Source organism: Saccopteryx leptura, chromosome 7 (genome assembly GCF_036850995.1).
Source record: "Saccopteryx leptura isolate mSacLep1 chromosome 7, mSacLep1_pri_phased_curated, whole genome shotgun sequence".
In the NCBI taxonomy this organism is placed as follows: domain Eukaryota; kingdom Metazoa; phylum Chordata; class Mammalia; order Chiroptera; family Emballonuridae; genus Saccopteryx; species Saccopteryx leptura.
Genome location: NC_089509.1, coordinates 90808536 through 90831953, shown reverse-complemented (window position 1 = coordinate 90831953; position 23418 = coordinate 90808536). Strand labels below are relative to the sequence as shown.

Genomic DNA, 23418 nt, shown 5'->3' with positions numbered 1-23418 from the left:
ATTTCACATCCATTAGAATAGCTTTTTTCAAATTTCTTTTTAAAATTTTATTGTTTCATTTTAGAGAGGAGAAATAAAGAAAGATGGAGAGAAAGAGAGAGAGAGAGGGAGAAAGAGAGGGAGAAGGGGGCGAAAAGCAGGAAGCATCAACTCCCATATGTGCCTTGGCCAGGCAATCCCCCAAGGTTTCAAACCAGCAACTTCGGCATTCCAGGTCAATGCTTTATCTACTACGCCACCACAGGTCAGGTGCTTTTTTTTTTTTTTTTTTTTTTTAAGAAAGAAAAAAGGGAAAAAATGTTGACAGGGAAGTGAAGAAATTAGAACCCTTATGCATTGCTGGTAGAAATGTAAAATGGTACTGCCAGTATGGAAAACAGTATGGCAGTGTCTCAAAAAATTAAACATAGAATTATCATCGGATCCCACAATTCCACTTCTGGGTATACACTGAAAGGAAGAGAAAGCAGGGACCCAAACAGATATCTGCGCAGCTATGTTTATAGAGCATTATTCACAGTAACCAAAAGGAAGAAGCAACACAAGTGTCCACCAGTAGATAAACAAATAAATAAAACATGGTATATACATACAGTGGAATATTATTCAAACCTAAAAAGGAAGGAAATTCTGATACATGCAACCACATGGATGAATCTTAAAGATTTTCTGCTAAGTGAAGTAAGCCAGTCACAAAGGACGAATACTATATGACTTCACTGACATGATGTACCTACAGTAGTCAGATTCATAGAAACAGGAAAACAGCAGCTAACTGGGAGTGGGGAAGGGAAGTTGTTTAATGGATAGAAAGGCTCAGCTCCGGAAGGTGAAAAAGTTCTGGAGCTGATGGTGGTGGTGGTGGTACAACAATGTGAATGTACCTAATGCCACAAAAAAATACACTTAAGAACAGTAAAAGTGGTAAATTCTGTGTTACATATATCTTATCACAATAAAAAAAGTCCAACATATAAAAAAGGGGGATTAGAAAATCTGCTTTCTCAACAGCACAGCTATATCACCTACATCTAATATAGGGGAAAAAATAAAATTAAAGATGCAACTAACACACCAGGGGTCTCTAATCTATGGAAGGGAAGAATCTAGCAATAAAAAAAGAAAAATAGGGGGAAAAACCTGGTAAAACTGAAAGCGGACAAAGACATGGAAGGTATTTTTTTCCTTGTCCTTAATTGATATCAGTAATTTATATGATTGTGTCTTATGCAACAGAGCATTTTCAAATAGTTAAGTTGTAGCATCATTTGGAAATTAATGACTAAGAATTTAAAAGAAAAGAAAGTGAATATTTTTAAATGTAGACATAATTAGCACTTTAAAATCCAAAAATGCTTACAGCTTTTCAAAACTAGTAATGAGAAAGCTTGTGAAGCACCTTGCAGGGGAAGCTACTGTACTGTAAGAACGGAGAGGTGCACACAATGACGAGACACGAAGAAAGCCTTGCACAACTGACACTGCTGAACGCCTGCGAGATGATGTTAGTTTGAAAAGGTATGACAGTACCACTTCCCAATGATAACAGTAACTCCTCAAATGAAGGATCTGGCAGAAAGCGTGAAGACTGAGGTAAAATCCCATCTGCAGTATTATACCTTTGCCTTACAAATGGATTAATCTATAGATATGACTGAACTTAGAGTTTCCTTGGTTTGAAATGACTACTTCGAGCTGATACTGATGGAAGAATTCTTTTTATTTATTTATTTTTATGTGAATGCCTGACAATAAACCCTGGTGCTGGAATAGTCCGCATGTTGAATAACTTGTTGGAATCCCATGATTTATCCTGGGAATAACTCTGTTGACACTTGCACTGCTGGAGTGGAAGCAATGGTGGTTAAGTCTGCGGGCGCCTTCGCTAGAATCAAGGCAGGAAACTGTAGCAGTCGCTGTATGTCTTCACTGCCACTCATTTTACTTAAAAGGGGGGGGAGGGGAAAACTTAAGGATGCCCCTGATGAAGCAACAATAATTTTAACAATTTTAAACCCTTGATTTCACATCTTTTTGACAATTTATGTGAAGAAATATAAAGTACACAAGAAGCACTTCTGCATAATGACATTTGATGGAGACCTTAGAGAAAAGCGCACGTATGACTGAGTGGAGCTGAACTAACTGCTGTTTTCATGGAGGACTATTTTCACTTGAAAGACTTTATGACAAACTGTGGTTATTTATACTTGAGCTTTTGGCAGAGAGTTCTCGAAAATGAATGATGTGAACCTGGGAACTTCATGAAAAACAAATGACAGTATTTGTTGCCAATGTTAAAGCAAAAATTAAAATTTTAGAAAACCTGTATCCACCAATGTGAGCTTGCTGGCTTCCTGATACTTCCACCTTTCTTTTGAAATTGATGGAAATATCAATGTATGTGGCTTTTAAAATTGTATAGTCAAATTTTTCAGCATTCAGAAGATCAGCATAACTCAGTAAGCCAATGTTTTCCACATGACCAATGCATGACATTAAATGATCATGCATGGATGCAGGATCTATTCCCAGTACTACACAAACCAATGAACTGCAATGCAACAAAGTTTAAATTTTTCATTGGCATCATTTCAGATTCCACGTTGCAACCAACTAACCTTCAAGAAACCATCACTTACTGAGAATCATTTCCATGATTACATTATGTTATATGAGATTTCATCTTGCTTTAGAGATCTTACATTATAAGAGATTCCATCTTGCTTTAGAGATCCTCCTTGCTTGATGACATAATCAATCAGGTTGGGAAATTCCACAGGATACGGACCTGCAAGTGACCTCTAGGAGCTGAGGGTGGCCACCAGTTAAAGACCAGGGCCCTCAGTCCTACAGCTGGAAGGAATGAATTCTGCTAATAATCTGTGTGAGCCCAGCAGACTCTTTCCAGACAAGTCTCCTGAGAATGCAGCCTGGCTGAGATCCTGAATGCAGCAAGTGAGATTCTAAGAAAAGGAGTCAGCTAAGCTCCTTCCACGTTCCTGACCCACAGAAACTGTGATCAAATAAATGTATAAGAAAAAAACAAACAAATCATCACTTGCTGGATTTGCATGCAGTATGTAGGAAGCATATCTACAATTATCTGAAAAAGCTATTAAAAGGCTCCTCCCTCTTCCTACTATATACCTACGTGAGGCAAGATTTTCTTCATATATTTCAACCAAAACAACATATTACAACAAGAAAGCAGATTTGAGAATAGAGCTGTCTAATAAACAGACATCAAAGACATCTGCAAAAAAATTATACTGTGCCACTCTTCTCACTAAATTTTTCTTATTTTAAAAAATACAGTATAGTCATTTTCATGACAAGTGATCTTAACTTGTTCCAGGCTCATTGTTATATTAAATCAATCAAAAATAGTTTTACTTTTTAATACACTAAATAAAAAAAAACATAAAGGTCACATAAAAAGCACTCTCAAGTCCTCTAAAATGTAAGAGTTTGAAAAGGACTGTTGGGACCAATAAGTTTGAGAGCCATTGCAACATTTCTTCTTCCTTTGTCTCTGCCGAGGAAACACTCCCCGCTCCCTTCCTCTGTTTACCTAAAAATTCTATTACTTTTTGGCATGTGGGCCATGCCAGCCTGCTGTGAGCACTCTCCCTCCTGAATGCCCAAAGAACTCACCTGGCACTTGGTTGTTGCTTTCTTCACTTTCAATAGGTGTAAGTGTCTCTCCAGCTGGTTGTAAAGCCCTGAAGGAAAGGGACTGTGTTGTGTGGCAAATGACAGGTGCTCAAAAACACGCTCCTGCCTTCTCCAGGCTAACTTAATTATAGAATGAATAGGAATGCACTTCAGACAAGCCACTGGGCTTCAATCAATGCGCGATACAGCCGCACCACAAAGGACATAGGATGAGATGGAACTCAGAACAAACTCCAGTCTCTGAAAGGTCGCCTGAAGAGGCCGATGCAATAATGTGTAAGTGGAAAAGGTAGTAGTAGTAAATGATATCAGACCATAAGACCTTTATTTTTCAATAATACAGAAAGCAAATTATTTGTGGACCATTTGGGAGCTAAATAAATAAATAAATAGAAATAAAGAGTAACATTGTGAGGAACTGACAGAACTCCAGTGGCTCTTATTGTGACAGCAGGGGAAATGCATTAAACTGAATAGCCACTGTTTGTCAGTCGAATTATGTCCCCTAAAAAAGAGAGGTGGACATCCTAAGCCCTGGTACCTGTGAACGAGACCTCACTTGGAAACAGAGTTGCATTACCACAAGCTCAGGAATGTCGGAGGCCACCACAAACTGGAAAAGGCAAGGAAGCCTCCAAGCTCAGAGGCTTTGGAAGGAGCATGACCCTGTCAACACCTTGATTCTGGACCTCTAGCCTTCAGTACTGTGAGAGAGTAGATTTCTGTTGTTTTAAGCTACCTAGTCTGTGGTACTTTGTCATGGCAACTCCAGAAATCTCACAAGCAATAGAGCGAGGGACCCCTCACTATGCAGTCCCATTTCCAACAAGCCCTTCCTCACATACAAACAAAACTGGAACAAGAACAAAAAAAAAACCAACAGAAAGATCTGAAATGCAAATCTAGTTGCAGCAACCAAAAAAAGAAAACCTTTTAACTAGCAATTCCTGAAGTGTAGTTAGATTTTTATAAGGTTCTGGGGAAATGTCTCTGATCAAACACTGCTGTCAAAACTCAAACCCACTGAATCTCTATAAATGTGCTTTTAAATACAGAGACAAGGATTATTTATCGACTTGCATTTCCTCAACTCTTTGCGACAAAGGGAAGTAATCCAGACCTAATATTTAAAGTTACCGATATTATTACTATGTCATGACAAAAGAAATAATGGGATGACATGTAAAACTCTTTCCATTTCTCCAAAATTTTATGAAGCCACCCAGACTTCAAGACCAAGGGGACTCTTAGCTCACATGCTGGTCATTCACAAGTCTCAAGATCCAAGTCTTATTATATATAAGGTACTTGGTATTGTAATCCATAGAAAAATTCATTTAAACACTTATAATGCATACTTGACTTCAGGAAATTTACCTTCAGCCTCACACTTTCTCTCACTCGATAAAGCAATGAGATCTTATTGCTATGGGAAGTTGTGACGACCCATCCAATATCCCCTAAACATCAGGTAGCCCCACTGGTGTTCTAATTACGGGCCCTAACCCATTAGTGGTCAGTGAAATCAGTTCAATGTGTCCCAACAACATATTTTATTTTTTATTATTTTTCCAACAACCTTTTCAAAATAAAAAATTATAGACTAAAAAAGAGTAAGGGTAAGTCCCCTCATGAAACTTTCATTTCAGTTGTGTCTATGTGTTACTATATTTATCAGTCAAAACCCTGGAAGGAAGCAAACGGTTCACTCAAGTTAGGAGTTTAACAAAGAAACTTTTTATAGAGGTTTGCCCAGGGTTAAGAGAAAACATTAGGGAACAGTGCCCCTAACAGTGGTGAGCCCTTGGCATCATCTAGGCCCCAAGGGGCCAGAGAAAGGGGCAGATGCCAATAATACAGTGAACAGAGACGTACGAGGAGGGCTGCCTGACAGGAGACACGGCCTTCTGTAAAGAGAGGCAGTCAACCCAGTCCGGTCAGGAAGGGGGCTGCCCACCCCCCCGTCTCCTGCTGGGGCTGACCCCAACTGGAAGCCAGAGGGCTACAGAGTCCTCACTTCTCAGCCTTTCAGGTCACACAGGGGGCTGGAGAAAGGTCAAGAGCTGTCTGGAGGAGTAAACAGAGCACTTCCAGCCACTTCGAATCTCTATCGTTAAAGTGTGAAAAGACACCACAACCAATCCCATGCATTCATCGACTTAGAGCACCTAAGTTCTGGATGCTGCATTCCTCCCACATCAGCCCTCAAATCCCAGTCCCGCATCAAGGCTCTTCTCCACTGCCAAACAACTGATGTAAACGATTTAGCATCTTGACGAACTCATAGTTCTGATCTTGGCCAGGCCCTCAACACTACCTGGCAGCCCTCACCCTTTCATCCGTCCTCAGTCTCCCACTCCCCTCCCTAGCTAGACATCTCTGTGAGGGCACAGACCATGTCTTACTTGTCTCTATAGCCCAGGCCTTGGAGATGAGGACGCCAGTGAAATGCCTTTTGAATAGTGACAACAGAAACCTCAGTTGCTCTTTCTCCCATTTCCACCCACAGAGTGTCGACTCCCAAATCCATTACTTTGCCCCAAAATCTCAAAGACCATTTCTAATTCTGCTTCAATACGTCCAACCTCTACTCCACAGCAGGGACGTGAAGCAGTTCCTCCACTTCCAGTCTCGGCTCCCTCTGTCTCCATCCTCCAAAGCAAGCCACACAAAAAGGCAATCACACAATATCGTCACCCTGCCCAGGCTCCGCAAGCTCTTCAGCTAGTCATCAGAAAGGCCTCCTGGCTTTGACTCTGCCTTCACCTTCACAGCCTCATCCCCCACTACTCCCTCCCACAGTCACCATTGGGAAATTTTCCACAGTATTCTCCTCTTTCCCTACTCAAAATCACCCTTTGTTTACATTGAGTCAGATGCCAGCAGCCTCTCCCTCTCTGTCTTGACCCTCCAGCCCCATGCGCTTCCGCACCCTTACTGAACTGGCCAGTGTCTAATCCACCCTTCCAAGCCCTGCCTGGGTGTAACTTCCTCCGTGAAAGTTGCACAGCTTCATCTTCCCACGCCAAGCAAAGTCTAAGTCAATTCCTCCCTCTGTCCACTGCTCTAGGGCTCCTCTACTACACTCTTTTGTTCATTTGCATTGTTCTCTCTGCCCTTTTAGTCTATCAGCCTGACGAAGGCAGGATCTATGACTTCTTTGATTCTATATCCCCAGGACATAACACAATGCTCGACCCGAAGTTGCTCTCTGAATCTTCTTAGGAAGAAGATTGAGATTGTTAGCTTGTTATAGACAATCATAGCAAAGCATCCAATACTTGGAAGTCTGACTAAAGCCTGAGTACAGTTTTTATGTGATGCAGATGGAGTTATTCCCCATCATTCTTTGATCAAGTACCCCATTATCCCTGTGTCCCTCCCCCCAAACAGGCCACCTATCTGTAAAGAGAGAGGAGTACAAATCAGAGCTATATATCCCTTGTCAAAAACCTGTTTTGCTTAGAGCAGGGGTCTCAAACTCGCGGCCCGCTGAACAATTTTGTGCGGCCCACAGACTAATCCACGAAGTTCAAAATATTTTGGATAAAGTTAAGTAAGCCTAGGGGCCTACTTGTATTTTTCATTTCTCTAGCATCCTAGCTAGATATTAGCTTAGTTAACAGCAGTTGTGATGCGAACTACAGTTTCTGGTCGTTTTGTGACACTGAGTAAACTGCATGTACGATTGTGCTTGTTGTACTGATTTTTTTTTGTTTTCAACTGCAGTGAGAAAAGTGTTGCGTAACAGTTGCCTTTTGTAGACCTAGTGAGGCCTGCCGAACAGCTGTGATCTTGCTCTGCGGCCCACATGCTGAGTTGAGTTTGAGACCCCTGGCTTAGAGGTTACTCATTCTAGGGTTCATGTCTCTATAAAAAAAAATAGTGGCAAAACTTACTCTAAACCCCCCTAAAAAGATATCAAAAGTCTATTACTGGAGCTCCCCATAAACCCATAATTTCTGCCTCACATAAAGCAATAAAATGGGTCTGATCATTTTCCCTTTCAATGTGCTTCTTTAGTCTTGCTGGTAATGGCTTAGCCAAGACTTGCAGACATTTCTGTTGTCTGCCTCTATCAGCAATGGACCCCCCCCCACAACTCTTCCTCCAGGGCCCAGGACCACCTGGTGAGTTTAATAACCTCACCTGGATGCAGAGGACCGGGTGAGTATAAGGTATATTGGTCTGGTTGATACTTGGCACTGCATCTGATAGGGACTAAACTGAGCAAAACCTTTTTAAGCAGCTGTCTCTTGGTACCCACAATTGCATCCCATTGCAATCCATAAAGTAAAAGTCCAGCAATTAGAAGAATGGGTGAGCCGAGATATGGGAGACCCCTTGGACACGGACACTGTGCCTTTCAGAAATAAAGTACCCATTCAAATGGACATAATCCAGAATCATTTTTTTAAATCAACATGGAATTAATGAATAGAATACTGAAAATCAAACACTGTTTAAATATAAAAGAAAGCACTTCACACGTCTTCATGGGCGGAAGTGTGATGTTCCTCCTCTGAAAGGCCAGTACTACAGAGCACTCAGTCTCAGAAACCTGCCAAGTGAGCCGGCTCCTCAGGATTCAGAGCCGTCCTTTAAGACAATCAGCGTGGCAGATATAATGGACCACTAAACCACTGCCTGCTCAAATGTGGATGTGATGGGGTGTTTGAATGTAATCAAGAGAAAAGTTGCATTTAGTCTTTTTTTTTTTTGAAGATTCACACCAACTTTAAAGATTCCAAGCTTACAAAACATTGTGTTGAATACAAGGTCAGTCTCATGTTATGGAAAAAAAAGATGCAAATTTTAATATGATTTAAAAAGCATTTACAATATTCATACTCTATTACCAAGTGCTATGCTCAAAACAGGATAGGGAAATTAGGAAGGTCCACTCTGTTCTTGCGCACTGCACAGTACAGTAGGGAAGACACAGTGATTGCAGTATGGGATAGAGCCTGGTGAGTATATCCAAACGGACTACTTTCCCAAGCCCACTGCATCTAAATGGGGCGCATGGCTAGTCTTACTAGTGGAATGCTAGCAGAAGTGATGTCTGCCACTCCCAGGCCGGTTTCCAAATATCCTGTGGCATCCTGCACGCTCTCTTTATTCACCACTCAGCACAGTGCAGGAGATCTACAGAAGGCCCACGGGCCACAAGGGAAAAGCAGACAGGGAACCTTTGCTGTGATAAGCTCCTGTCACTTGGGGCTGTCAAGCTAGTAGACCCTGCCTAGTAAACAGCAATGGAAGATGTAGTTTCCAACATGAGAGCACAAGAATGGGGAGCTCTGGGAACACAAGAATGAGGGAGAGAGGGAGAGAGGAGATTTTTAAGGAAGAGGAAGCTGAAGCCTGAAGCATGGGCAGAATTTACCCGGGGCGCGGGAAAGCATGAAAGAACACAGGCAGAAATTTAACGGCGACAAACGGATAGAGAAGATACAAGACCAGTAAGCAAAGTTTGGGTTATCACCTAAAAGCAATGGGAGCCACTTAAATATCTCCAGCAGCACTCCAGACACGATATGATTTGCGGCTATAAGGTCGTCAATGGAAAATGGCTCAGAGGAGCCGGGAGCCAGCAGAGGCCGAGAGGCCAGTTAAGGGTCTACTGCAATTCTGCACAGTAGAAATGAGAAATGGTATTTTGCTTGGGGTTGGAAGCAGATCTAAGAGATATCATTGGAAACCAAAAGAACTTTCTGACCAACTAGACGTACGGTGAAATATAAGGGAGAAGAGGTCATCGAGGCATGGAGGGTTTTCCTGAGTTAGATCACCAGGTGAATGATGGCACCAGAAACGGAGAACGGGGACAAGCCGATTTACAGAGAGTAGCCTGGGCTTGACATGAACGTGAAACATGAAGGGGGTGACGTCAGAGACAGGTGGATATTGAGACCCATAATATGTATGTAGGGGTACACAAAGCCAGGAAACAGGTGAGCTCCCTCTGAGAGCAAGGTCGGCAAGAACCCTAATGTACCAGCACACAAGGAAATAATTTAGGGAGAGCCTGCAAAGGCTGAGAGACATGTTTTAAAATCGTGGAAAGTTCATCAGTAGAAAGAGTTTTAAAAGATTGTCAAAATTAGGACAGTGTAATGCAGGAGGTCGAGGCCGGGCAGGTTCACACGGGACTTGGTCACACCAAAGAATAGACCTGGAGCCAGAGGGCGCTGTGTCCGTCAGTCTTGCGGTGTCCTGCGAAAGGAAAGGCAGGGGGCAACCTCACACGGGGCAAGTACCCGCGGCCTCTTACGGGCTGCCCAGACAAAAGTGGCTCCCGACCAAGTGCTGCGTCCTTGATTACATAGGCGTTTATCCTACGGCAGTGCACAGGGTGCTGTGTCCTCTGTTACAGAAGGCATGATGGCTACCCGTCACAGCCAAAAACAAGCGAGCAAGCCTAACAGCGGCCATTTTCGCCACAGACTGAAAAGTGACCACGGGTTTAAGGTACCATACCTTGATAATCCTTTTGAGAGCCGTGTAGCTGAGGAAGGTGTGAGAACCAGGGTAATCAAGTGAGTGAGGCCTTAACAGAAAATTTTCCGAAATGCTTTCCACTTGAATACCTTTACACTAATGCAAATTGAGTAAACATAAATGTATTTGTAGTAAAACCTAAAACTACATTAAGGAAGCATAAAAATACCTTAGGTGGTGGAATGCCAGAGATTGAGGCTAGGCAGGTTCACACTGGATGTGGGCAGACCACAGAAAAACCGTGGAGCCAAAAGGCATTGGGACATTTCTATTTATTGGCTTCTCATAACGGTAACGGTGGCTAAGCAAACAGGAAAACCACCCCTTGCAGTGGCGGGCCAGAGACCAGGACGACAGTGCCCCTCATTGGCAGGTGAGAGATCAGGAAAGAAAAGCCCCTAGTGGTGGTGGGCAAGCAATCCGTGCCAAGGGAAACCATAGCTATATCTCATATAAGCTATATCCATACATGGCTTTCTGCCACGGGCTCACACACTAATCATTCAAAGTGCTTGCAGCCAAAAAACAAGTGAGCAAGCCTAACAACAGCTGTTTTCCCTACACTCCAACCCTTTAGGGTTGCTCGCCTCAAAATCTAAGTGGACACAATGGTCCCTGTGTGACGGGTGAGATACATTACATCACAGAAACAGTAGAGATTACAGCAACAGACTACTAAGGCACAAGCTATACTGAAAATGACAATAATTACAAAAGTGCCTTTCACAATGATAGCTCCATGAGCACTCAAGGAATATCACACTTCTACCTTAAGCAGCCAAGTACCAGTTGCCCAGGGAGTTAACTGGAGGCCTACCTCCAGCCCCCTCCCCCAAGGTGCCAATAAGGCCACCCCTCATAGGTGGGGGCCCTATACAATCCAAGGCCATATCCATTGAAGCCTTTAAGGAGAGCTGTTGGGACAGGCAGGAGCACAATGCCATGCCCCCAAAGCCCAGCTTGAGTAGAGAGTCTTCGGTGCATATCTGCCACTGGATGGGAGCAGCTGCACGGTGCAGGAGAGCCTCCACAGGTGCCAGACCCCCTGTGCCCGTCAGGGTCTCTCATACTGTCCACAAATGGTATGTCTGTCTAGCAAGGAAGCCGGTACCCACCTTTTGTCACAGTCCCTGCTTCAAAAGTCCACTATATTATTGCACAATTATCAGTCCATAATAGATAGACCAACTGTCTGTGCACATCACCCAAGGTGAAGGTTCATTACAGGCAACTAGTCATACAACTGTTTGATAATGAAGCCCAGTGCCTTTTCATAATCACTATATCCACTGCCACAAGCCCCTTCCAAACCCCTCAGAAGTCCCATGAATGTAAAACTCACAGGGCCTGGCAGGTCAAACACATTCAAGACCAGTGCCGCCTTGACAGTTCTCTTAGCTGCTGCAAAAGCACCTGTATCTACTAAGGCCAACACCTGCTGAACATTAGAAGGGGACCAGTGAATTGCCAGTTCTACATGAGGCTTCTGGTGTGCACCCATCCCCATTAGACAGGTCCCTCGGCCTTCCACCAGTCCTAACTGGAACAGTAGGCCTTGGGGATCTTCTTCTCCCTCACCTGCCTCCAACATGTAATCTTGCAGCTGTGTGACATGAGCACCAACCTTTTTCTTGGCAGCTGCCTTATGTATAATCTTGCCACCATGTGGTGCAAACACTGACCATTTTCTTGGCAGCTGCCATGGCTGCTCATTTCCCTTGCTTTTACAGCAGCAGGAACCTCAGTTTCCACTTACTCTGCCACGAAGCTCTAAAAAGATTTTCACAGACTTACCATCTAATTTCTCCCTATCTTCCCTGGCCGCAATCAAATCTACCCACATCTGTGTTCAGGTAACCTTTACAAGCCTGTTTCTCTTGTTAGTTGCAGGGGCAGCATGGGCAGTAGCCTACACACCCTTATGGTGCTGCACTGCTTCTACCTCCCCCAAACCTGCCACCATCTGTATAACAGTGTTGATGGGCTGCCCCAGAGAGGGGCCTAAGATAGCCACCAGAGGCCCAAAAATGATGATAGGGAATTCCTGAGAATAAGGTGCCTTATCCCAGCCATCAATACTTCCTCATCTGGCCCACAAGGACTGAAAGTTGAAAGCAGCATTCCTCATACCCAGTTCCCAGAAGATCTGCTGCAACTCAGTATTGACTGCCATCAACTCACTGCCCCTGGCAAGTCTCCAGCATTCTGTCAAACTGTAGGAATGGCAGCCATCACCCATTCTAATAAGGTATGGTTTCCTGGGTTGTCGTGGCAGTTCTGAAGATGCCACCTCAAGGAGGAGTGCATGGTGATGGCAGCTGATTTTTCTCTCTCTGTACTGGAAACCATGATGTTCTAGAACAGGGGTCCCCAAACTACGGCCCGCGGGCTGCATGCGGCCCCCTGAGGCCATTTATCTGGCCCCCACCACACTTCCAGAAGGGGCACCTCTTTCATTGGTGGTCAGTGAGAGGAGCATAGTCCCCATTGAAATACTGGTCAATTTGTTGATTTAAATTTACTTGTTCTTTATTTTAAATATTGTATTTGTTCCCGTTTTGTTTTTTTACTTTAAAATAAGATATGTGCAGTGTGCATAGGGATTTGTTCATAGTTTTTTTTATAGTCCAGCCCTCCAATGGTCTGAGTGACAGTGAACTGGCCCCGTGTAAAAAGTTTGGGAACCCCTGTTCTAGAACCACAACCACCAAGTCGGTGGGTTTCTTTCTGAATTTTACCCCTAACTCCATCAACTCTGTCTGGATGTAGGTCCAGACCACAGAGTGCTCAACTACTTGCGGAGGGGTTTGTGCCTGCCCCTGACGCACTTTCTGCTGCTGGGTTTTCACCGGCTAGGTGACTACCGGTCGGGCTCTGAGTCTGACGAAGCAGATTCAGCCTGAACCTCCTCCTCCTTGTCCTCAGAGGAGTTGGAAATGACTACTAGCCCTGACTCAGAGCCACTCTGCCTGCACACATGCAGCTCCTCCCCCTGCGACTGCCTCTGTCGGTGCTCAGCTTCCAGCTCGCACTGGAGCTCTTCAACTCAGGCAGCCTCCTTCTCCAGCAACTGTCCCTGCTCCTTCCACTGCTGGCGCTCAGCAGCCAGCTCACACGGAAGCAGGTGGACTCGCAGCTCCTTCTCCAGCTCCTGCTGCTGCCAGCACTCAGCCTCCAGCTCACACTGGAGCTCTCAAACTTGCCATTCCTTCTCCAGCAACTGTTCCAGCTCCTGGCACTACTGGTGTTCAGCCTCCAGCTCACACTGGAGCTCTCGAACTCACAGCTCCTTCTCCATCAACTATTACAGCGCCTGCTGCTGCTAGTGCTTGGCCTCTAGCTCACACTGTAGCTCTCGAACTCACAGCTCCTTCTCCATCAACTATTACAGCGCCTGCTGCTGCTAGTGCTTGGCCTCTAGCTCACACTGTAGCTCTCGAGCTCACAGCTCCTTTTCCATCAACTGTTCCAGCTCTTGCTGCTGCTAGCGCTTGGCCTCCAGCTCACACTGTAGCTCTCGAACTCACAGCTCCTTCTCCATCAACTGTTCCAGCTCCTGCCACTACTGATGTTCAGCCTCTAGCTCACACTGTAGCTCTTGAACTCACAGCTCCTTCTCCATCAACTGTTCCAGCTCCTGCCACTACTGATGTTCAGCCTCTAGCTCACACTGTAGCTCTTGAACTCACAGCTCCTTCTCCATCAACTATTCCAGCGCCTGCTGCTGCTAGTGCTTGGCCTCCAGCTCACACTGTAGCTCTTGAACTCACAGCTCCTTCTCCATCAACTATTACAGCGCCTGCTGCTGCTAGTGCTTGGCCTCTAGCTCACACTGTAGCTCTCGAGCTCACAGCTCCTTTTCCATCAACTGTTCCAGCTCTTGCCACTGCTGGTGCTCGGCCTCCAGCTCACACTGGGGCTCTCAGACTTGAGCAGCCTCTCACAGAGAGCATTTGGTTTCTGCTCACAGGGCTGTAAAAAACACCCAGCCCACAACCCCCAACAGGGTAGCCACAGGGAACCACATGCTCCAAAATGGCCACTCCTCTATCCCACTCTTCAAGGGTGCTGGTGGCTCCATACTAGTCTGAACCAAATCCTGCTCACAACACCAAGTATAATGCCAATTCCATACTGGTCTGAACCAAATCCTGCCCATGATGCCAGATGTAATGCCAGTTCTATACCAGTCTAAACCAACTTCTGACCTTTACGCTGGGTGTAATGCTGGTGTTTGAGGTCAGGCAGGTTCACAGTGGATTCGGGCAGTCCACAAAAGAATTGTGGAGCCAAAAGGCATTGGGGCATTCCAGTTTATTGGATTTTCACAGTGGTGGGTGAGCAAACAGAAAATCACCCCTCACAGTGGTGGGCCAGCAATCAGGAAAACTCACCCCTAGCAGTGTCAGGCAAGCAATCCACACTGAGGGAAAGTATCCATAGCCTTAAATAGGCTATACACACACGTGGCTTTCTGCCACGTGCTCACACACTAATCATGCAAAGTGCTGGCAGCCAGAAAACAAGAGAGCAAGCCTAACCACAGCTGTTTCCCCTACAGGGCAGCACCCAAGGGCCTTCACAATCTGGTCCAAGTTAGTCTGTGCACCACCACTCCTCCCTGGGCTATGTTCAACTTTCACAGCTCTCAACCAGCTGATGCCTTCCCGCTTTATTCCTTCCACCTGGATGCCTCATCCTGCTTTGCTACCTGGTAAATTGTTCATCGTGCTTCAGAACAGCTTCTGTGCCTTCTGTATCAGACAGCATTCCTCATGAACACTGTATTCCAGCACACATATGACTGGCTCATTCACACGTGTGTCTCACCCACCAGGAGGTGGTGAAACTCATCAAAACCAGAGGCAGTAACTGATTAATCTTCCTGTTATTATCAAAAAGGCTGGCTTTGTGACCAGTTACACTGGTAGCCCTTCAAAGAATTATACTTATTCACCTCCTTGTGTAACCCTCTGCCTTGAATCTGGGCTGAACCTGTTACTTGCTTTCACTAGTAGAACGTGGCAAAACACACTTCCACTTTTGCACTCGTGGGAGCTCTGATCTGCCATGTAAGAAGTCTCGAGACCCTGCCGTAGAGACCATGGGAAAAGGCTCTGTGAAGACAATCAGATGCTGACTACATAGAAGAGAACCCAGGAACCCAGCTGACAGCAAGAACCAAAGCTCAATACATATGCCCCTAGGCAAGCCATTACAGTGAACCCCCAGTACTGAAACTAGCCTCGCTGGTGCACTGGTTTCAGGAAATATCTCTCAGATGTGCTTCATGTGCATAAAGATGCCAATCTTGAACATCTCAGACCCAGAAGACCTCAGCTGAGTCTTCTCCATGTAGTGTTGGGTATTATTTTAAGCTACTCCATCTTGGGGTAGCTTGTAATAGAGGAAGAGATACACTGAAGCAAATGGTGATGGACACACAGTAAAATAATTGTGATTCAACCAAAAATTCATCAACAGCCTACTATGCACCAGGCACTCTTACAGGACCTAGGGATTCTGCAATGAACAAAATAGACAAAGATCTTTACCTTTATTGAACTAGCATTCTAGTGGGGAGAGACAGACAATAAATACAGTTAAAATAAGCAGCATGGTATTTCTATGGAGAGAAATAGAGCAGGAAAAAAGCAATATAGAGAGGGTGGCTGGAGGGGTTACAATTATAAATAGTGTGGTCAGGAAGGTTTCCTGGAGAAGGAAACAATCACTTAAGATGAAAAAGATAAAAGAGAACCAGCTAGGTGGATAACTGTGGGCAAATACTTCCGGCAGAGAGAACAGCACAGAAGGTAGAGCCTGTCTGGCATGGCTGAGTAACAGCCAAGACATCAGTGTGGCTGAGGGAGTGGGGGAGGGGTGGACGTGAGGTCTGAATGGTAAGAGATAGTGTCTTGTAGTCCCCAAGACCACCGGTTCAATGACCGATCAGGAAGACACACAGGACTGGGCATAGAGCCATGCTCACAGCCCTGACTTATTGCGGCAAAAGGATAGAAAGCAGAAGTAGGAAAGGGACCAGGCACATGGGTGAAGTCTGAAGGAACCTGGGCACAAACTTCCAAGGTGACTCCGCCAGCCCTCGCAACAAGTTTTGACAGCACATGTGAAATGCTACTTACTGGGGAAGCTCATTAGAGACTCAGCATCCAAGGTTTTCACTGAGGGCTGAGGACATAGAACCCTCTGCTACCTAGCATGCACAAATATTCCAGACTTCCAGAAAAAGCCATATGTGGCTAGAGGCTAGCTACCCTATTGGAAAACACAGACACAGAACATTTCCATCATCACAGCAAGTTCTATTGGGCTGTACTGCTTTAGACTTTCCAAGAGAAGCCCAAAGCTCTGCATTTTTAATATACTCTTTAGATGATTTTAATAATCAATCACCTCAGCAAGCATAGTCTCATAAAAACCTGACATGATTACTTCCCCAACTTCCTCAGAGGATCTATGGCACAAATCCCTGGGAATGACTATCTGGTTACTTAAGCCATTTGAACACAGTGCTCCAAACTACAAACTCAGGGCTGTGACAACCCCCCCCCCCATGGGACAGTTTATTTAGCTCAGATGGGACTACACTGCAGCTGAAACCCTGGTCAGCAAACTCATGTGTAGGCCACAGGGGAAGGTGTGAAGAGAAAAATGTCCAGGAGCCTCAAACTCAAAAGCCTACCAGCAGGCCAGTCCGAAAAGCATTACTGCATTATGTGAGCCATAAGTAAGCAGTTAAGAACGAGATAAAAAAGTTAAGCATGAGGATAATAACTCAGTCACTTTCGGGATGCAATGGTAGACACTAGATCATTCCTCCTAAAGAAAAAAAGCTCCAACGGATGACTGCAGAACTCCTGTATTGTTTCCACCCACAAAATAGATAGAAATCTGGATTTTTGCATGAAATTGAAAAACACTCAAATATGGCAATTAATTCAAAATATAACACTGAGAATTTAAAAAGCACATCTGTAGGTCACAGTGGGCCCCACAAGCCCTGTGTTTGCAAGCTTAGCGGCTACTCAATACCGAGTACCAGAATCAAAAACATGTCAGAAGCAAGCACCATGCCTACGCTGAGCCAGTCCTATCCAGACGCCGAGAAGAACATCTAGTCCACACATTACAAAATAAGAGAACTGAATGAACAGGAAATAAACACAGGTAAGTCAGTCAGCATTTCAATAGTCCTTGTTTATGCATAAATAAACCTTAAAATATGAAAACAAGGCATCAAAACCTGAAAAGTTCAGAAATTCAACAATGCTAGCTTATTCCTCCACGCTAGTCCCACACAATCGCATAGCAGAGTCTCAGTACTGTATACATTTCTTAGATTCTAACCCCACAATTAATCAAGAAAAAGACTTGTTACACTTGTCTTGTTCAGATCTGGGAAGCTGATTTCAACTTGTAAAACAAACAAATTATTCAAAATGTCTGAACACAGAATAAATTCATTTTGAAAATTTTATCAAATGTTTAATGAAAATAGCGGAAAAGAAAAAAGGTTTCTCATACAGTCAGATCCACAAATCAGCTTCTGGTAAATTCCAGCACGCTCATTCTCCCATGAACTCAAACTTCATATGATCTCATTTTCATATCAACTCCTGAATACACTACACACTCTAACTACTAGACAAGTTATTCGCTTCAGCCTCATTGTGTGTGTATGTGTGTAAAATGAATGTTCAATTTTATAAATCATTTGAGCATCTGAGAGAATTCATTCAGGGTAGGAATAAAGGGACAGTTGCTAATGACAGATTGGTCTATAGATGCCTAAGACACAATATCTCCCATGAAAAGAGTTTAAAATCAAATGACTTCAGTAATACCAAGACTGGTGGTTCTCAAACCTGGCTGGGTATTAGAATTACCTAGAGCAGTGGCCCCCAACCCCCGGGCCGCAGACCGGTATCGGTCCGTGCACCATTTGGTACCGGTCCACAGAGAAAGAATAAATAACTTACATTATTTCCGTTTTATTTATATTTAAGTCTGAACAATGTTTTATTTTTAAAAAATGACCAGATTCCTTCTGTTACATCCGTCTAAGACTCACTCTTGACACTTGTCTCGTAAGTTCAACAATTATCAATATATTTTAAAATACCACAGTTTTTACGCCGGTCGCATAATTTTATTTTGTGCATTTATCTATCCCACCCTAAAGGCCGGTCTGTAAAAATATTTTCTGACATTAAACCGGTCCGTGACCCAAAAAAGGTTGGGGACCACTGACCTAGAGTGCTTTTTAAAATACCTATATCCAGGCTCCACTCCAAACCCAGTGAATGAAAATCTTTGAGATAGGAACTCAGGCATTTGTACTGTTTAAAATGTTAAACGTTAACATTAGAGGTGACTAATAATCAGCCAGGGTTGAGCCCCTGCAGGTTATGGCTCAATTACCCCTTTACCTGTGACACATAATTTTGATGATAAATTAAACTAATTACTCAATAATCCCCATCTTGACTATTTAAGAAGACAATCTCCTCACCACTAACTACTTAACTAAATTGGATTTAGAGCCTGGGACACTGATAAACTACCAGAATCCAAAGACAAGTGATCCCATAATTCTCACCCAGTCAATTCACCTCCCCAGTAGAGTTCATCATATGGGAGGAATGGGGAAGCAGCAGAAACCTAGAAGTCCCAGATTTCAGAACATAATTAAAGACTTCCTCAATTTCTTCAGCATCCTACCTCCTTCCAGCCTTATCTGATGCTGATTCAGCTGGTTTCCCACATTCCACAAATACCGGTCTTCTTTGTTTTTCTCAGCAAGAGGTGGCTACTTTGATGCTGCCCACAAACTCCATAATGGCCTCCTTGGCCTTCATTTAACCCCCAAACTTTAGAAACCTTGAATCTATCCTCAATCTTGAAATCTGACTTTCTCCCATTTAATTATTCAAGGCTCCTCCGGAAGAAACCGACTTAACTTACATTCAGTTCCCGCCAAATGTGTTTTCTGTACTGCACTCTCTACCTGGACGTCTGAGAGATCTAGTCCATTTTTCCATTTGCAGTTAGACTAGGGGTTATTTTTCATACTAGATTTACAAATCCAGCAATATTACAAATCCAGACTCAGAAATTAGACTTCTCCCTTACAACATACAGATCTGTACTGCAAAAGATCAAGAGGAACTTGTGGATGTCCCATCTCTCTGCAAGAAACAAAATTGCTATTGTTAAATCATGTTATCATAGCAGTCTGTAGTGGAATTGTCTTTTTACAACACATTGTAAAAAGTAAAGAAGATGGGGAAATTCCAATGCATAATAATCTACTGGACTGTGTAGTTAATGCAGGGTAAGGACCTGGAGACACACACAGTTCCTATGTTCAAATTCCAGTTCCACATCTCTGTCTCTTTTCCTTCCATCTGTAAAATGGGAATTATAACAGTACCTACCCTCGTGGAGTAAGTCATTTAATGCACATAAAGCTCCTAGGACAGTGCCTGCACAGTGCAAGCACAATCCATGCTAGTTATTATTATTGCACGCAGGGCTTAAAACCTTGCTGTCCAAGGGAAACAAGCCTTTTAAACCATTTTCACTGATTTAAAGAAGTGAACTTATGACAAATTGTTTTTCAAATTGAATTTTAACATTTCTGGTCTTTTCCCATTATTTTCTAAATTCAATGGATTAAAGTACTGAATTTGTCAGAGTACTTCTTGACATTTTCGTTCCATTAGGAATCCCATTTAATATTAGTTATGACTTATTATGATTACAATATTATTTAAAATGAAACTATAGGAGAGGAATATTTGGGGAAGGGAAAAATATCACTTGTCACTTACTAAACTGAGATTTTAAAAGCAAAAGAAGGGAGGGAGAATTTATAAGCTGCAGGTGACCTTTAAATGCTACATTCATAATATATAAATGTAAACAGAAAAATGTAATGTCTGGTAATAATAGTAAACTGGATCAATACAATTAAATTATGGAATTCTGTGATATTATAAATTATGCTTTCATTCTAGAATATCAATAGCTTTTTAACACCTTTTAGGATCAAATTACACTACATCAAATATCATCTAGTTATTTCCCTGTGTGTTATCAGTTTACAGCTTACTTCTATTACTTAGTTCCATGTACTAAGTACTTAGTTTAGTACTAAGTCATGTACTAAACTTCTAAATGAATAATATTTTAGAGCATAAATTATTTTTAATAATGAGTTAAAAATAAAAATTAGTCATCATGCCTGACCAGGCAGTGGCGTAGTGGATAGAATCTTGGACTGGGACGCGGAGGACTCAGGTTTGAAACCCCGAGGTCACTGGCTTGAGCGTGGGCTAATCTGGTTTGAGCACAGCTCACCAGCTTAAACCCAAGATTGCTGGCTTGAGCAAGGGGCCACTCGGTCTGCGGTCTGCTGTAGCCCCACCCCATATCCCATTAAGGCACATATGAGAAAGTAATCAATGAACAACTAAGATGCCACAACGAAGAACTGCTTCTCATCTCTCTCCCTTCCTGTCTGTCTGTCCCTATCTGTCCCTCTCTCTGTCTCTGTCACATACACACAAAAAAATTAGTCATCATCTCAGACAATTCTTCAATAAAATCTATTTTAATAATTTGTCTAGAATAATGTTGTTACTATTACCCTCAGCTTACTTTTAGAAGTTGGTGAAATATAACTTCAAAGACAATTGGTTACATTTGTAAATTTCAGTTTAACTGAATTATACTATGTAAACAGCACATACTATATTACAATGGAAAGAAGCATTAGGATGGATACTCATATAGTTTTATAGCTCAGTTTAATTATTTTCTCTGCTGTACCTCAATTCTATTAGTAGAATTCAGGTTTGGGTATTCTATCTCTCACTATACAATTCTCAAACCCTTGACTGTTCAAGGCAACATAAACATGTATTTACCCAGAGTAGAATTATTTTTCTGTATAATAATTTTCAGTGGAGGCGCAGAAGGTGCAGAGATTTTTCTTAGACGTCCAAACAATGTATTTGGAAGAAACAAAATTATTTTTATGCCTTGGATAATTTGTAAGATATTAAAAGAAATTACATCTCCTCATCATTAAACTGACCAACACTATTTCTACAGTTCTCACAAATCATGAAAATAAATATTAAAAAATAAAAAAGAACTGGCCTATAAAGTAGGAGTTTACGACTTGTTCTGTTTCAGGAGGGTTTGGGGCACACAAGATGTTCCATTCGAATGCCTTCAATGCCTTCTCCAGTGATAAAGGCACAGGAGCCCACCCAGTATGTTACCCAAACACCTCTTAGGAGTTCTGGTGTCCGGCTAAGTCTTCTGAACATGCATTCCATGCGTAAAAACACTCTTTCTGAGATTCACTTAATTTTTACTTGTTTTTGAGTTCAGGAACAGAGTTAGGGGCAGTCTTGATTGTCATTTCACTAGTCATCCAGGACGTGACACGCACCACACTTGTGGTAAATGCTCATGAAATATGTGACATTAAACTGTAAACAGTTGAAGTGTAGTCTGGGTGGTGTGAGCAAACAGCATCCCTCCACGCAAGTTCCTGCCCAGTCAAAGGGAGGACAGCTCACAAGGTTGAAATTCCTAGGGCCCCATCAATTAAAACTTCCCAGTATGTTACTTGCACCAATTAACTTCGAACTCCAAGAAGCAAAAGTATGGTGCGCCTTGATGGGTCAAAAAGTACACCTGAGATCAGCAGTGCCTTCAAGGGTTCCCTGAAACAACCGCTAAAGCCGTGCTTCTCAAACTCCAATGGTCATTCCAAACATCTGCAAACTTATTTTAAAGCGGACTCTGAGGCAGTGAGCTTGTATCCGGGTGCCAGATTGTGCATTTCTAAAAACCCCCACACCCCGCAAATGATTCTCAAGCCGCAGTTTCTCCCATCACCCTTTGAGAAGCACAAAGGCCCACAAACTCCCAAACACACCCAGGTCACTTATATCAGCAACATTCAAAAGTTGTGGCCACAGGTAGTGACAAATTAAGTTGCCTGGGTGCTCAGCATCCCCCGAGGGTCTCCACCGGGTCCCCGGAGCAGCTGGCAGGTGCCTGGGCCTGGGCGCGCTCGCGGGTAGACCGCCCCGCAGCCGCGCCCCCTCCTCCCTCGCGGCGCGCGCCCCCAGCGTCGCGCTCACCTTCTCCCGCGTCTTCAGGTACCTCTGCAGCGCCTGCTGCGTGAGCTCCCGGACACGCAGCTGGCCCTCCTTGCAGGGCACCACGATGCCGGTCCTGCCGAAGCATACGGTCACTTTCATCCTGGCCCCCGGCGATCACGCCGGGCCTGGCCGAACAGGTGTCTGGTCCCGCGGGTGCAGCCCCCACTCTCGGGGGACGCACGGCACCGGGAGGGGGCGGAGACCTGGGCGCCTCTCCCCGGCGCCCCCGCAGGGCCCGGGGCTCGCAACAGCGCCCCTTAGCCCCGGGCAGGAGGCCTCCGGGGGACGGAATCGGAGAGGGGGAGGCGGAGGGAAGGACTACCTCCCAGGTGGCCAGGGGGCCGGGACGCAGGGGAGACTGCAGCGGGCTCCTCCTCCTCCTCCTGCTGCTGCTGCTCCCGCTGCTCCTGCTCCTGCTCGGGCCCGGCCGAGGCAGCTGCTCCGCGCGCCAAAGCGAAACTGCCGGCCGGCTCGGCCCTGGCCTTGGCCCTGGCGGCGGTTCGGCCCCAGGCCCGGGGCTGGAGTGGGCGGCGGCGCGGCGCGCGGGGCCGTACTTGGGAGGAAACTTTTGCGCCGGTCCCAACTCCTCCGCGGCGCGCCGCGCTCTGTGCTCCCGCGGCCCCAGGGCCGGCCTGGGCTCGGCTCTTAAAGGGGCCGCGGCGCTCCCCGGACCCGCCGCTCACTCGGCGGCTCGGGGCGGAGACCGCGCCAAGCGGTAACTGGAGCCCGGGAGCCTGGTCCCCTCATTCAGTCTCTCTTTGGTTCTTTCCCTCCGGTGTACAACACACACACACCCACACCCCTCTGGAGGATGGTAACGGGACCTGAGAGCTACCCACTGGGGAATTGAAACCGGATCTAATAAAATACACTTGAGGGAATAGATAGAAGACCGCAGAGCTACACCCTCAAAGAAAGGGGATTGGAACAAGATTCAAGGAGAGCCTGGAACAGGTGCTTCTCCCCACGCCCACCAAAACACCCCAAGGACAGGCCGCTCACAAGTGCTGAGCTGCAGGGATGACCT

The 23418-nt window shown here is 44.6% G+C and overlaps 1 protein-coding gene across 2 annotated transcripts in view; it reads right to left on the bottom strand.

Annotated features, from left to right (window-relative positions):
• The window catches only part of PARD3B (par-3 family cell polarity regulator beta), a 1075922-nt gene extending 1052901 nt beyond the window's left edge, over positions 1 to 23021 (bottom strand). The window contains exon 1 of one of the 2 annotated variants that reach the window (XM_066346722.1): positions 22371 to 23021. In XM_066346722.1, coding sequence (XP_066202819.1) covers positions 22371 to 22490 — 120 coding nt within the window. In that variant the 5' untranslated portion in view covers positions 22491 to 23021. The remainder of the gene's footprint in view (positions 1 to 22370) is intronic. The other variant, XM_066346721.1, reaches the window with a different exon arrangement.
• Positions 23022 to 23418: the final 397 nt, after the last annotated feature.